The sequence below is a fragment of the Carassius gibelio genome, chromosome A7, assembly GCF_023724105.1.
Source record: "Carassius gibelio isolate Cgi1373 ecotype wild population from Czech Republic chromosome A7, carGib1.2-hapl.c, whole genome shotgun sequence".
NCBI lineage: Eukaryota > Metazoa > Chordata > Actinopteri > Cypriniformes > Cyprinidae > Carassius > Carassius gibelio.
Window position 1 is genome coordinate 28570786 of NC_068377.1, and position 16074 is coordinate 28586859.

The 16074-nt window shown below is 36.3% G+C and overlaps 1 protein-coding gene across 1 annotated transcript; it reads right to left on the reverse strand.

Moving 5' to 3' along the window:
• Positions 1-9190: 9190 nt before the first annotated feature.
• LOC128016325 (histidine N-acetyltransferase-like) lies at positions 9191-14356 on the reverse strand. The gene is made up of 3 exons (XM_052600812.1): positions 13728-14356; positions 10589-10813; positions 9191-9798 (listed from the first exon to the last, which is right to left on the reverse strand). The coding sequence occupies exons 1-3, from the start codon at positions 13914-13916 to the stop codon at positions 9226-9228; spliced, it is 987 nt and encodes a 328-aa protein (XP_052456772.1). The 5' UTR covers positions 13917-14356; the 3' UTR covers positions 9191-9225.
• Positions 14357-16074: the final 1718 nt, after the last annotated feature.

Below are 16074 nucleotides of genomic sequence, written 5' to 3' on the forward strand. Positions count from 1 at the left end.
AAAGCTTGTTTATGTGTGAAAATAAAGAAAGTAATCAGTTTATGAAGGCAGAGAAGGATAGAATAGAATTACACATGTCCGCAGTGCATACTGTGATGACTCATAGTTTATTTTGTAGAGTTTTAAAGCTGTAAGCAGGTTTGGAAATCACACATACACGCACACACACCTTATGTAACACTGGTACTTACATTGCCTGTAAGCATCGCTGCGGACTACATAAAATATTGGTGGTTAAATGTCAAGATATCAGGGATGCCTGGTTACCTTTATGGAGGCCCTGCCAAAAGCATGAGGCCCTATACTGTAGGTATGTAATTGCCTGCTCTGCCTATAGGAAGCTCATTCAGCTGTATTTTGCATTAATAAGTTGAAGGTCATTAAAATTGTTACAGTAAAATGATCAAAATGTAGATTTCGTTAAGACATTAGACTGTATTTAGCCCATGTGTTAACACGTACCCTCCTCTACTTCTTCTTTCAAGGTTTTATTGGCAGTTGACAAAAATAAAAAAATGGTGCATTACTGCCACCGACTGAAAACACACCCTCTTCATGCCATAACTTGGACCACGCAGTGGGTGTTTTTAGTATATTATTTTATTTTTCAATTACAGTAAAATGTGTTTTGCTTTCACAATATGTTTGATTGAATAAAAAAGACACAAGAATAACTCTGTACTATTCTACTAGAAATGTATTTATTCTTGCTTCAGCAGATGACTAGAACATGACGTGTGACAAGCTTTGTGACTATGATTTTTCTGCATCATTATAAGTGTGTGAGCCATTTTAAGGCTGATGCTGTTGATTAATGTTCCACTGTTATGTTCTACACCTCAATCTCTTATTCTCTGTGAGACTGCATTTATTTGATCAAAAATACCATTTAATTGTGTTTATTTTTTAAGAAATTTCTGAAGGATCATGGGACACTAATGACTGGGGTAGTGGCTGATAAAAATTCAGCTTTACATTCACAGGAATAATAATAAAAAAAAAAAATTAACTTGTAATAATTTTTCACAATATTAAAATTGTTTGATCAAATACATGCAGCCTTGATGGCATAAGAGACTTCTTTCATAAACAGGAAAAAAAATCCAAAATTCCAGCAGTGTATATGTATATATTTTTTAGAATACAGAAGCAGGGGAAGTCATTGCCTAATGGTTAGAGAGTCGGACTCGCAAACGAAGGGTTGTGAGTTTGAGTCTCAGGCCGGCAGGAATTGTAGGTGGGGGAGTGCATGTACAGTGCTCTCAATACCATGACTTAGGTGCCCTTGAGCAAGGCATCGAACCCCCAACTGCTCCCTGGGCGCCGCAGCATAAATGGCTGCCCACTGCTCTGAGTGTGTGTTCACAGTGTGTGTTTGTGTTCACTGCTCTGTGTGTGTGCACTTCGGATGGGTTAAATGCAGAGCATGAATTCTGACTTGGCTGAATGTCACGTCACTCTCACTTTCAGTCAATTTCCATGTTAAAAACTTTGATTTAACTCATTCCCTCCTGCACAGTCTTTCTTCCTCCCTATTTTCCTCCTTTCTCCAATCCCTACATCACACTCACACACACACACACACACACACACACACAAGACTGTTCCCCTGTGAGTGAGAATTATACTAATTTAATGTTTCTCTCATTACTGCCTCTTTACCCAACATGCACTGGGCCTAATGGCGCTCATCATCCTTCATTCCTAGGCTTATTTCCTGTGATTAAGAACTGCCATGGCATCATGATTGCTTCTGTGTAATTTTGTCCCAATGTTGATCATTTAAAGCCTGTCCTCTGTCTTCAAGCAACAGACTAATTTGTCAAGCACTAAACTAAAAATAGAAGTGAAGCTACACTGATTGATGTATTGTTTGGGAAATGATGTAGAATTTTGCATTGCATTCGTTCCACGTTGTATCATTACTAGAGGCCTTTGCTGCTCAGGCAATCCGGATCTGAGTCAACAGGTTGAGAAAGACATATGGACACTTATCGGGAGGTTGAGTCATGATGAGGAGGTTATTAAATTAAATTAGCATCTGGAAACAAAAGCAAAGTCAAAAAAACTGTGACGTGAGTTGTTTTCTCTACTCATTTAGAAGAAATATTAATTTGCAAGTAAAAAGAACAATTTAATAACAGTGGAAAACTGATTGATCATCCACTGTAAAGACTGTGTGGAAAGTTCAATTCGATGGTGAGTGTTTGTGGACTGTAGTCGTCAAGTAATTCCATAGATTTTGAATGGGGTTTGAGTCTGGGCTCTGACTTTTTGCTTCAGTTGCACTACGGGACTGAAATGCTCCAGGAAAGCTCTTTTAATGTTGAGCTGATCAAAATGACCACAACTGATCACAAAGTCAAATGGCTTTGTGTTCCATTGAGAAGGTGATAAGCTACACCTGATTGAGTTTAGTCATTTTTAAGGAGGGGTGATCCTTTTTCCAATGCAGTCTCCAAAAGTTGAGCAAAACTTCTAAATACCAATTTGCTACTATATTCCTTGAATCTTCACCTGTACAGACACACTATCAGCCACACTATCACTTCTCCTGTTATAGCTCTGAATGACAGGACAGTAGTCCATTATGAACCCGAGATGCATCTCAGTGCTGCTCACTTTTGGTGGAAAAATAGAACTGCAGTCTTTTCTACTGTATAGAAAACAGAGGCATTAGTTCCAGAACCCGATATTGTCATACATGCAATTTCTTTCTACTGATGTAGTGCCCGCATTACTAGAGAAATTACACACATTCATTTGAAAAAACATAAAATGAGAGTAATATTAAAGATTCTCAATAATTAAGTAAATGAATGTTCCCCTAAGGTCATATATGACCTACACAATGCAATTTAGACTGTAAGAAATTGCTGTCGCGGTCCATTAAATATGTTTTCAAATTACTATCTTTCTATTATTATTAGACTACTGACAATCTGCAGTTTGTACTTGTGCTGCTGAAGGAAAGAGAAAGAGGATTACTTTAGGGGCCCTCCAGATCCTCCAGAGAGATAGTCATAAGGCAATCAATGATCTTATTTTTGACTCAAGGTCTATGCCTGACCTTGAGCCGAAAAAATTTAAAGTCGTTTGAAAGATATTAATATAAAAATGCATGCAAGATAATTTTTTTAAATATACATATATATATATATATATATATATATATATATATATATATATATATATATATATATATATATATATATATATATATATATATATAAAAAATAGTAACCTTAACCAAATGTACAGAAATGCCCTAATTCTTACAACTGCCTGAATTCAGGTAAGTACAGTACAGTATTGTTCAAAATAATAGCAGTACAATGTGACTAACCAGAATAATCAAGGTTTTTAGTATATTTTTTATTGCTACGTGGCAAACAAGTTACCAGTAGGTTCAGTAGATTGTCAGAAAACAAATGAGACCCAGCATTCATGATATGCACGCTCTTAAGGCTGTGCAATTGGGCAATTAGTTGAAAGGGGTGTGTTCAAAAAAATAGCAGTGTCTACCTTTGACTGTACAAACTCAAAACTATTTTGTACAAACATTTTTTTTTTCTGGGATTTAGCAATCCTGTGAATCACTAAACTAATATTTAGTTGTATGACCACAGTTTTTTAAAACTGCTTGACATCTGTGTGGCATGGAGTCAACCAACTTGTGGCACCTCTCAGCTGTTATTCCACTCCATGATTCTTTAACAACATTCCACAATTCATTCACATTTCTTGGTTTTGCTTCAGAAACAGCATTTTTGATATCACCCCACAAGTTCTCAATTGGATTAAGGTCTGGAGATTGGGCTGGCCACTCCATAACATTAATTTTGTTGGTTTGGAACCAAGACTTTGCCCGTTTACTAGTGTGTTTTGGGTCATTGTCTTGTTGAAACAACCATTTCAAGGGCATGTCCTCTTCAGCATAGGGCAACATGACCTCTTCAAGTATTTTAACATATGCAAACTGATCCATGATCCCTGGTATGCGATAAATAGGCCCAACACCATAGTAGGAGAAACATGCCCATATCATGATGCTTGCACCTCCATGCTTCACTGTCTTCACTGTGTACTGTGGCTTGAATTCAGAGTTTGGGGGTCGTCTCACAAACTGCCTGTGGCCCTTGGACCCAAAAAGAACAATTTTACTCTCATCAGTCCACAAAATGTTCCTCCATTTCTCTTTAGGCCAGTTGATGTGTTCTTTGGCAAATTGTAACCTCTTCTGCACATGCCTTTTTTTTAACAGAGGGACTTTGCGGGGGATTCTTGAAAATAGATTAGCTTCACACAGACGTCTTCTAACTGTCACAGTACTTACAGGTAACTCCAGACTGTCTTTGATCATCCTGGAGGTGATCATTGGCTGAGCCTTTGCCATTCTGGTTATTCTTCTATCCATTTTGATGGTTGTCTTCCGTTTTCTTCCACGTCTCTCTGGTTTTGCTCTCCATTTTAAGGCATTGGAGATCATTTTAGCTGAACAGCCTATCATTTTTTGCACCTCTTTATAGGTTTTCCCCTCTCTAATCAACTTTTTAATCAAAGTACGCTGTTCTTCTGAACAATGTCTTGAACGACCCATTTTCCTCAGCTTTCAAATGCATGTTCAACAAGTGTTGGCTTCATCCTTAAATAGGGGCCACCTGATTCACACCTGTTTCTTCACAAAATTGATGACCTCAGTGATTGAATGCCACACTGCTATTTTTTTGAACACACCCCTTTCAACTAATTCAACTAATTGCCCAATTGCACAGCCTTAAGAGCGTGCATATCATGAATGCTGGGTCTCATTTGTTTTCTGAGAATCTACTGAACCTACTGGTAACTTGTTTGCCACGTAGCAATAAAAAAATATACGAAAAACCTTGATTATTCTGGTTAGTCACATTGTACTGCTATTATTTTGAACAATACTGTATCTTAAGAAAACAACTCAAGTATTTCAGGTAAGTGATACATGAGTAAACTTTTCTATAACATACTGTAAGTGTCTTAAAAATGATATATATAAATAGTTTTTTTCCTTTCATTTACATTATTATTATTTTTTAATGCAGTATTTTCGGCTGCATTTTGCACAGTACAGAGAAAATCTTTCATTTTGCTTCACATATTCTTGTATATTGGGTTCACAAGATAATGCATATTTTCCTCAGCATGTAGGATCCCTGATTTACTGAATTTCATTAATAATAGCTTTTCAAAAGAGGCCTTCTTTGTTCCTGCCTGCTCTATGGCTGATAGTTAACTACAGACAGGACATAGGTTTCTCAGACAGGTTATGTGAAATCCAAGATTAAATTTCACTGCCAGTTATACCAGTCTCCTATTAGTCCAAGTCCAAGCCTTGGTTTAATCTGTGTGGAAAACTGGCTCAAAAAGCATTTCTCATTTGAGCATCAACTTCAAATTGGAAGTCGTCAAACACTTCTGGTTACTGTTAATACATTATTTGTTTCATATAATGTTAAACACAATTAAAATTTCTTAAAATTCAGTAGTATTTTAGATAAATGTAAATTAATTGTAAAATTAGTTTGTGATCGTGATTTTGTAAAAAAAAAAAAAAAAAAAAAAAAAAAAAAAAAAAAATATATATATATATATATATATATATATATATATATATATATATATATATATATATATATATATATATATATATATATATAAACTGTATACATTTTAAACTTGGGAATTGGAAAACTGTTATCTAAAAATATGATTAAAATCACAGTGATCGATTTAGAAATATTGTAAATGCTATTAAAGGGTTAGTTCACGCAAATATAAAAATTATTGTCATGTCGTTCCAAACCCGTAAGACCTCCGTTCGTCTTCGGAACACAGTTTAAATTATTTTACTTTTAGTCCGACAGCTATAATCACAAAGATAACAAAAATTACGACTTTATTCAGCATTGTCTTCTCTTCCGGGTCTGTTGTGAGTGCGTTCATGACATTGCAGTGACGCTGCTGACGTGTTATCTTTGTCGTAATTTTTTTTTTTTTTGGACCAAAATGTATTCTTGATGCTTCAGAAAATTCTAAGTGACCCTCTGATGTCACATGGACTACTTTGATGATGTTTTTCTTACCTTTCTGGACATGGACAGTAGACCGTACACACAGCTTCAATGGAGGGACTGAGAGCTCTCTGACTAAATCTAAAATATCTTAAACTGTGTTCCGAAGATGAACGGAGGTCTCACGGGTTTAGAACGACACGAGGGTGAGTTATTAATGACATAATTTTGATTATTGGGTGAACTAACCCTTTAAGTTCAAGTACTTTAATAACTTTTCATTGCTAGCATCTTTCACTTTCTCCACTGTGATCCAGCGAATACCATCCAGTTTGTGCTCTGAAGTGACTGATAAGTTGTTAATGAGTTTGTCAGTGACGCAGTTGTGAAGTTATGACCAAGCCTTTCTCATATGTTAATAATTCAGTGTACCATGTTAAAATGTAAGAAAGGATGTGACAGATGAAGTTAAGTATGAATGTTAATAATGAATGTATGAATAACAAGTTACAAATTAGAAGAAATCTGGATAAATAAAAGTTAAGTAAGATTTTCATAACAGCATGCACGCAATGCAGAATACATCTCTAATCCAAGATAGTGTGAGTGCACAAGATATCTCCACTTATTCCATCAGTGCATTTAATGAAGTTAATGGCTATAATTATGTGTCTGGATGGGTATCTTCATGTTTGCTGGTGGAAAGAGTGAGGGAGAACGTGATCTGCTTTGTCATGAGACCCTCTGTCATAAGGTCTGTTACGAGGAATGGATGGACATTATTTGAGAGACAGAACTGGACCTAATGAGTATAAATACAAGCCAAGTGCTTCAGCAGAGCAAGAGTGACATGAAACTAATGGAGGAGGAGAAACGAAAGGACAGAGGTGAAACAGTTAGAACGATGGAAGCGGCAAGCATGACAGAAAGACATAAATCATGGTCGCAAAGCAGAGGGGAGAGAATTACAAAAGAGAAAGAAACAGAAACGAATATGATCGAGAGAGACGAACAACATAGATGGAGAGAGGAGGGGAATAGTTTGCTGATGGATAGATTCTCAGCTCATCCATTACACAGTTTCCTGTTTCTCAGACGTCACATATTTTCTACAAGGACTCCTTGTGTACTTTTCCATCATGAAACGCAATTACGAAACACTGTAGTGGAAAAAGAGGCTGATTTTCCAAAGTGTTAACCTCCCTTTTTCTTGTCACTGCCATTATCAGTTGCTGAACAGCTGTAATTTACTATACATACAGTAAGAGACCATGACTCGGGGTTTGTTGTATTTATTATTAAAAAAATTTTTTTTTTTGAAGTTATTGTTGTTCATAGTTACATATAATTATATATTTTCTATTAGTCTAAGATGTATAATTAAATTGTTAAAGGATAAACAAATAACATATACACACACACACACACAACCAAGTTTGGGTCAGTTAAAGTTTTAAAGAAATTAATAAATCTCAAATTCAATCAAATGTGACTATAACAACTTAAAATTCAATATTAGAATAAGTAATGCATTGTTTTAACTTTAAAAAGTAAGTATTTGTGCTTGATTAAAATAAATTGTAGTTAATTAAGGTTTAATTACCTTTGGTTTTGTTAAGTTTGAAATTAAAGTTAATTAATTAAAATTTTATTTTTTACAGTGCACTGTTTGTACAACTATATTAACCAACATAACTGTTTTCAGCATTGATAAATAGCCATCATTTTAATTTATTATATTAAACATTAAATTCTTAACACAATCGGTTTAAAATGCTTTTAATTTTAAAATCTCAATTCATAAATCATCCTGTACTCATGAGGCATAGAGGAACAAATACATGCTTTATGTTTCTGACATCAACGTTGGATAAGTACTGAATTCACAGAGTTTGTTTCACTGTGCCTTGTTTTACTCACCCTTACCAAAAAGTAGTATACTTCAAGTTTATTTTACTAACTATACTTAAGTAAAGTTCAAGTATATTTTTAAGTATACTTTATGTAGCAAGTATAAATATATAAATGTTCTAGTAGTATACTTGTAAGTGTACTGTTTCAATACTCCTTGGGACTAAATTGGCCCACTTTCTAGTATATAAAAGTATAAGTTAAGTATAACAGTAGCAAACTTTGAGTACACTAATAGTTTACCTCTTATTGTACTGCAATTATACTAAAAGTGAATGTACCTGTATAGGTATACTCATAGTTTACTAATGAAATACTTTGTACACTTTGAAGTATAGTCTCAGTAATCTACTAGTTTAGTAGTTTTATACTGCAAGTACACTCATAAGTTTCCTTTAAGTTAACTTTATGTCCCTATTTAGGTTTTAATTTGAATATATTTTGTTAGCCTATATGAATATCTGAACATACAAAACACCCAAAGAAAGAACAGGGTATCTGCTTGTAAACAAAAACATTTTATTCAAGCTTCATGCATTATTTTTGTAAATACTTTAACGTGAGTAAGTTTCAATAAAAATAAAGAAATAAAATTTTAAACAAAAAAGCTGGAAAAAAAAGACTATGAACTGGATTCAGAATGATAATCAAAACGTAGATGACCTCGATCAACATTGGAGAGCTTAATTGTAATTATTAGCTCTTCATCAGTTGACATTTTATTCTATAATGTTACAGTTTTGGTGCTGTTTCATGTCAGACGATCGTGTCACATGTGTTAGTATCTGGTGTTTATTTTTCTTCTTCACTTGTTTTTTTTTTTGTTTTTTGGTTTTTGTGTACAAGCGCCCTCTACCGTATAATAATGAAAACACAGATTCTAGGAGCAGAAGTATAGTTCAAATTTATTTAGACTTTTTGTAAGTAAAAGTCAAGTATACTTAAATCTCATTTAAAGTATATTCCTGAGAAGTACATAAAGCCCATTTCTGAGAAGTATATAAAAAGATAATTAAAAGCAAACTTTCCTATTTTTAGTGTACCAGTATACTATTAGCACACTTGAATAAACTCCTTTTTTTTCTTAAGGGCATACATAAATTACAAAAGTTCTTCAATTTTACAGTATCTTAAAACTATTTAATTTGTTGAACAAATAGTTCAAGCAAAGTTGACAACTAATTACTAATTACAACTTCAATCATCAAACAATGTAATCTTTCTTTATCGCTGGCATCTATTTCTTTTCTCCATCCTATAGATGTTATTATAGCTCTTTTTCCAAAAAGAGCTGCTCCCAGGATTTATGTGACAGCTTCACTTCCATGTCATGGCTCACACAAAACTGCTTTAAATCTTTCCATAGAGTCTGATGCATAAAAATATGAACCCAAACCAAGCCTTGAATCTCACTTTTCACACTGTTCAGGTGAGTTGTTAGTGCCTTCTTTGCTAAAGAAGTATCCGTCCCAAACAGGTCGATAATAAAGCATAGAGAACCTCCGTTATACGGAATAGGATAGGGAGGTGTATGGAAGCTCATGAACAGGGGTTTCTTACCAGAACCATCTACAAACCATGTTAGGTTTCGCCTTGCCAAGATGTGAAGGTTACTTTCCATGAGTTTTAAGGGCTGACAGTCCTGGATGATAGCGCCCCCTGGAAGCTGAAGTCTGGATGGCAAATCTGAATCAAATAGAAAGGCCTTAAGAGCATCCAAGTTCTTAACTGGCACTAAAGGACAGCTGCCGTTGGTCTCCTCTGACACAACCAGTTTTTCCTTCAGATCCGAGACAAATTTATTAAAACCTTCAGAATCCCCCTGCAGAGAAAGAGCGGCCTGGATAGAAAGAGAAAATGGAGATAAATATTACTGTTAATATTAGTGGCATTAATAATAATAATTTGTTACATTTATATATTACTTTTCTGAGTACTCAAAGCACTTTTAAATGAAAGGGGGTGAATCTCCTCAACCAATGTGCAGCATCCACCTGGAGGATGCGACGGCAGCCATGTTGCACCAGAACGCCCACCACACACCAGCTTACTGGTGGAGAGGAGACAGAGTGCAGATGCCAATCAGTGTATGGGGATGATTAGGAGGCCATGATGGTCAGAGGCCAATGGGGAAATTTGGCCAGGATGCCGGGGTTACACCCCTACTCTTTTCGAAAGACATCCTAGGATTTTTAATGACCACAGAGAGTAAGAACCTCTGTTTAACATCTCATCCGAAGGACTCTTACTATTACTATTACTGGTATGGATCAAAGGGTAGTGAGAAGAAGTCAATAAAAAAGAATAAACATTAATGGAGTGCATAATTAATTTATAACTTCTATCAAAAATAGCAATATAAAATAATAAGAGATACAAAATGTAGATTTCCAAAACATTTTTTTAAATGAATATTGATCTCTAAACTTTCTTTCGCAGCTTATTTAGAACAAATTAAAAGAAAAAAATGATGAAAGTATGATTGTCATCCATTTTATGCATTTAATACTTTGCAATGAGATTTGATTTGCTTGCATCCCAACAATGAAAAAGTTATTTATTTAGGACAGTGATCATAATACATTAAATAATGTTTATGTATAATACTCACTTTTCAAGTTTTAACTTACCCGTCTGGCTAAAAGTGTGAACTTGCGCAGTTTTTCAGGCCCTGGGTCATCTCTTCTGGTGAGGCGCTTGGTCTTCACATTAGGGTAGACCTTCTTTATATAGCCATCAACAAATCTCTGGATCACTCCAGCTATACTACAGCCCCTTTCTTTTGGGCACACTCTTAATCCCTCAATTATTACAGTTTCACCTCCATCAACCACTAGGCCTGATTCAAGAGCCACCTAAAGGCACACAGGATAATTATTGCAAAATTATAAAACACTAGCATGTTTATGATTGTGATAGTTAATTGAAAATATAGCTGCAAGCAGCGATACCGAGGCCAAGCCCTGAAGGGCTTTAGTCGAGAGCAGAGCGGGAAGAAGAAAAATGGCAGAAATGGAATGTACATCAGGACAATAGATCGGTTCAGAAGTAGAAAACTTTGAAATCGAACAGAAGTTCAGATGAGAATGAACAATACACGTGTTTGATTTAATGTGAACACACATAGAAAATTCAACATATGGAACAGAAACAACATTAGCCACCCTGGATTCAAACGCATGACCTCACAGGTTCAGAACCAGTGCCTTAATAGAGTGAGCCACATTAGTTGACACGCATTTGACATGCCACAGAAGAAAAGTTAAAGTGTGAGAATGAGCTCTCAAAAGCCTGAATTAGCATTTAAACCAGATTAGAATGCTAAGCTAAAAATTCTAATGTTGTTTAGGGTTAACCAAACACCTAAAGAGTCTCAGAGTGAATAGAAACGTGTTAGCATGCTAACCATCTAGCATGCTAAGCTAACTAGCATAAATCAACTAGCACAGGCACGGTCAACTTCCGAGAGGTACATCACAGGAATGGGAGTGAATATTAAAAATCTGTTTAGTCATTTCTATCCGGCTCGGTCTGAAGATCATCTGATCAAATTTTGAACAAAACTGAACAAGATTTGTGGGAGAAGTAGCAAAAAAACTGTTTTATATTCAATTCAATATAGCAGACAGACACCATGTTGGAAAATTACAAATGAGACAACATCGGATTCGACATAACACAAGGAACAAAATTACATAAAAATAACAAAAATTTATAAATTACTTCAAAAGTTATAAGGGGTAATGCAAGAATCGTTATATCTCTTGAACACTAGGTGGCGCTCTCTCCAAACCTCCGAGGTACCTCAGGGGACTTGGTGTTCATAATCCCTACTGATTTTTGTGCAGATATGTCCAGTGGTTCAAAAGATATTGCAATTTATGACAAATTTCAAAATTTGTGGATCAGCCAATCTTGACAAAATTCACAGATTTGGAATGATCCAAAGAATCCATGGACATCAAGATCATAATTTTCAGACTGATTTTTCAGAAAATATAGGCAACAATTTGTTTTTTGTTTTTTGGTATCTCAAACAACCATAGGTGGTGCCGTTCCCAACCTTGGCATGGACCCTCAGATCATGGTGTTGATGAAGTGTACCAAGTTTGCCGATAACACCCCTTTTGGTTGAATTGACCAGTAACAAGTCATATAGTTTCAGGGGAAAGTGTTTCTTTGTCCCAGTGATACCTACATTTGCATGTTTGACTGGAGTGATTAACTCATAACCCAAACTATGGTACAAATAGTATGAAGATCTTAAAGCAGAGATACACACTTATACCTGGATATAAGCATTGAAAGTCTAACTAATACAAATATTGTAACTAGGCTACTACAATAGTGAAACATAAAAAACAATACATACATATACTAAATACATTTGTAACTGATTAATTATAGTCTAAATAAATAAAATGTGTGTGTGTGTGTGTGTGCTCTTGTTTTTATGACATATCAGGACACAACTCTGTATAATGACATGGGTATGACACAAGTATTACAAGGAGAGGGTGACTTATGAAGACATAACCCATGTCCCCATTTAAAAAAAAAAAAAAAAACCTTATAAATCGTACAGAATTAGTTTTTTTGCGAAAGTAAAAATGCACAAAGTTTCCTTTGAGGGTTAGGGTTAGGTGTAGGGTTGGTGTATAGGGCCATAGATGATACAGTTTGTACAGTATAAAAAACATTATGCCTATGGGATGTCCCCAATTTTCACAAAAGCAAACATGTGTGAATGTGTGTGTGTGTGTGTGTGTGTGTGTGTGTGTGTGTGTGTGTGTGTGTGTGTGTGTGAGAGAGAGAGAGAGAGAGAGAGAGAGAGAGAGTCTATGGGGCCAGATTCTGTAATTTATATGCAAATGTCAAAAGGCTAAAGGAATCCCTACAACATAAAGCCCAAACGATCGTACCTGATCCTAAGCAGATGCTACGCATCTTTGAGATTAATAGTATAGTATATTAAAATACTATTTATGATTTTACTGTTAACAAAAAGAGAAAAAAGTGGTCTGCTTTTCTTAATATTCAGTATGCTAGTTACAAAATCCAATGTGCTAAAGTGCCCCTAGTAGCTTAATGGTACTTTAGGGCAGCCAGTAGAAGTTCACTAGTGGTCAACAGTACAAAATAATACTAATGAAATGATAGTAACAAACAATTACAATGGTGCTGGTCTTATTTGACCACCCTAGACTGTGAGTATATGAAGAGCGAAATTGTCCAGTGGTATAAATGTCAGATACTGCATTCAAGTATATGGGCCATGAGCCAATCAACTGTGCACCGCAGAAAACACATGCATTGATGTGGTTCATTTTAGCCACAAGTTAAAATGTTGCCTTTATTAACAATGTCCAGTCTTGCAGTTCTCAGAGACACATCATACATTTTTTTACCAATTAACTTTTTCTTATCATAAGAGTTACTGAATTGAGTAGCCCATTAAAGGGGTCATATGATGCCGTGAAAAAGAACATTATTTGGTGTAATGAAATATGCAGTTTAATTTTCAAAAATCACATTTTTCACATACTGTACATTATTGTCGTATTTTTTGTTAATTTCTTAAACATCCTATTTTGAGTTTGATAATATAATATGTCTACTTGCTGAAATCAAGACAGTGCTGAAAAATAAAATGTAACAGTCTTGCCGTTAAACAAGGAAAATATTCACTCATAGCTTCTGGCTGAGGTTAAAACTACAATTAGAAAACTCATAAAATCTATCAAACATTTTTACTCTTGTATCTCTTACCAGCTTCCTTCCTCTCCGTGCTATAATAACCACTCTTCCTGGCTCAGTCATCCAGGAGTGATAACGATGAGGAAGGTAATCGTTGCCACTATATATGTCTTGAGAGATGGCCATCACATCATCGTAATCCTCGGATTTGGCCAGAAAGAAGGTCAGTCCATCAATTTCACCCACACATTGTGAATCCATTGTTACTTCTGCACAGGTTACCTGGGGATTGTAAATACAGGTCCCTTTCAGTCAGTCACTCTCGACGTCACTTCTAGAGTTGTTCCGATTCCAATACTAGTATCGGAAATATCACCGATACCACAACAAATTCTGGCATTGGCGAGTACATGAACTGATCTGATCCGATTTGATACTGATCCGATACCATTTTCAAGACCTAGTTATGACCGCTAGCTTTGCCTAACCACTGCACGGTTCTTCTTCGCTGCTCAGAATGCATTGAAACAAAGGAAGTTGTGCTGTGTTGCCACAAGCAACCCCTGTTTAGAACAGTGAAGAAGAAATGAAAACGCGTTAGCAGCACTGATCTATATATGACTGGATCGCTCATCGCTTTCTAAACTGCCAACAGACATTGAAGCCACTTCTATATTATAGATCAGTGGTTAGCAGTATGTCCGCTGTTTAGCAGTATTTCAGACTGGACCAACCAGACAGTAAAACGGCGACTAGGGATGCCTCAAGTACTGGCACTTTACTACCAAGTCGGTGCTGAAAATGTAAAAAATGTGATGATACCAGCGTCTCTGTAGTACCGGTAGTAAATTACCAACTCCAGAGTACCTGCAGCTGCGTTCAGTTGCTTCCGTGTTAGTCTATTTAAATATTACTCCTGCAAATTCTACATCTCTGTGGGTGACGGGCGCAGATGCATGGGAGCTCACTGTTTTGTAGTCTCTGCCTTGTGTCACTATATGAGGACATGAATGCATAAACCGTCACTTCATGAGAATTGACCATTTAATTTGAGAAAATGGTCATATCATAAACAGACACTTAAAGATCTTCATGGCAACCCATCAAAATAAATGTTCGGTTTAGTAATAATAATACGTCTCTATTAATAATAATAATATTTTTTTTTTTTACAAATTGTTTTGTTGTAAAGAGATTATCTGACTAATATATCATTTTTTATATTCCTAGACTCATTTGTTGCAGTTTTTTTATACAGTTACGTATATTGTAAGCTAAAATACCTTTTTTAGTTTGCAGTGTTAGATTTTTGGCTGCATTTGAAGTTTTTTTTCGCTTAAGAAAAGAAATAATATTACTGTCAAATTCATGTCAAATAATAAAAATATTGTAATAAAAGTCTGAAGCACACCATAAAATAATTCTAGCAATTTACACAGGGCTAGTAGTATATACAGCTGTATACACAGGTACACACCCAGGTATTGGATCAGTATTCGGTATTGGCCAATACCCTGATCCCAGGTATTGGAATCGGTATCGTGAAGAGAAAAAGGGTATCGGAACATCTCTAGTTACATCAGTGACTGACGAAATTGGGATATCGCTTTGATAGACCAATCTACTTTGAGTGTAAATTAATCAAGCCGCTGATCACAGCGTGAATATTACAAGGCAGCAGGTGCAATGCATACCAGCTTTTCACCTCGAAGCCTGTCTGCTCAGCTGTGTCTACGGTGAATGTCTCGGGTTACGACTGTAACCCTTGTTCCCGGGAAGGGGAACGAGAACTGCGTCGAACGACACTTTGGGGGAAGCCCCTCAGCATAGTGCCTCTGAAGTATGAATGAAACTGAGCCAATCTTGATTGGTGTTGCGTCATGACGTAATGTGTGACGGCATACGTGGAAGCTATAAAAAGGACGCCGGCACACAACAGAGATAGCTTTTGTGATGAAGCAAGCGCTCCCAGGCAGGGGGAGGTGTGGCGACAAGACGCAGTTCTCATTCCCCTTCTCGGGGAACAAGGGTTACAGTCGTAACCCGAGACGTTCCCCTTCGAGGGAACATCAAACTGCGTCGAATGACACTTTGGGGGACGAGTACCCACTATGCCACAATGAGCCCTGCCTGTCCTAGTGTGAAGCTGCGCACAGGCACACTTAGGACGAGAGCACAAGGGTGCCCGGTGTCGATGAAATGTCCAGGCTGTAAAATCTAATGAAAGTGTGAGGGGTGGCCCATCCTGCTGCATCGCAGACCTCCTGGATGGGGGCCCCTAAGAGGAGGGCTCTAGAGGACGCCATGCTTCTAGTTGAATGAGCCCTCACAGCCAGAGGTGAAGGCAATTTGCGCACCTGGTAGGCCATTGATATAGCTTGGACAATCCAGTTGCTAATGGTCTGTTTGGAAGCAGGAA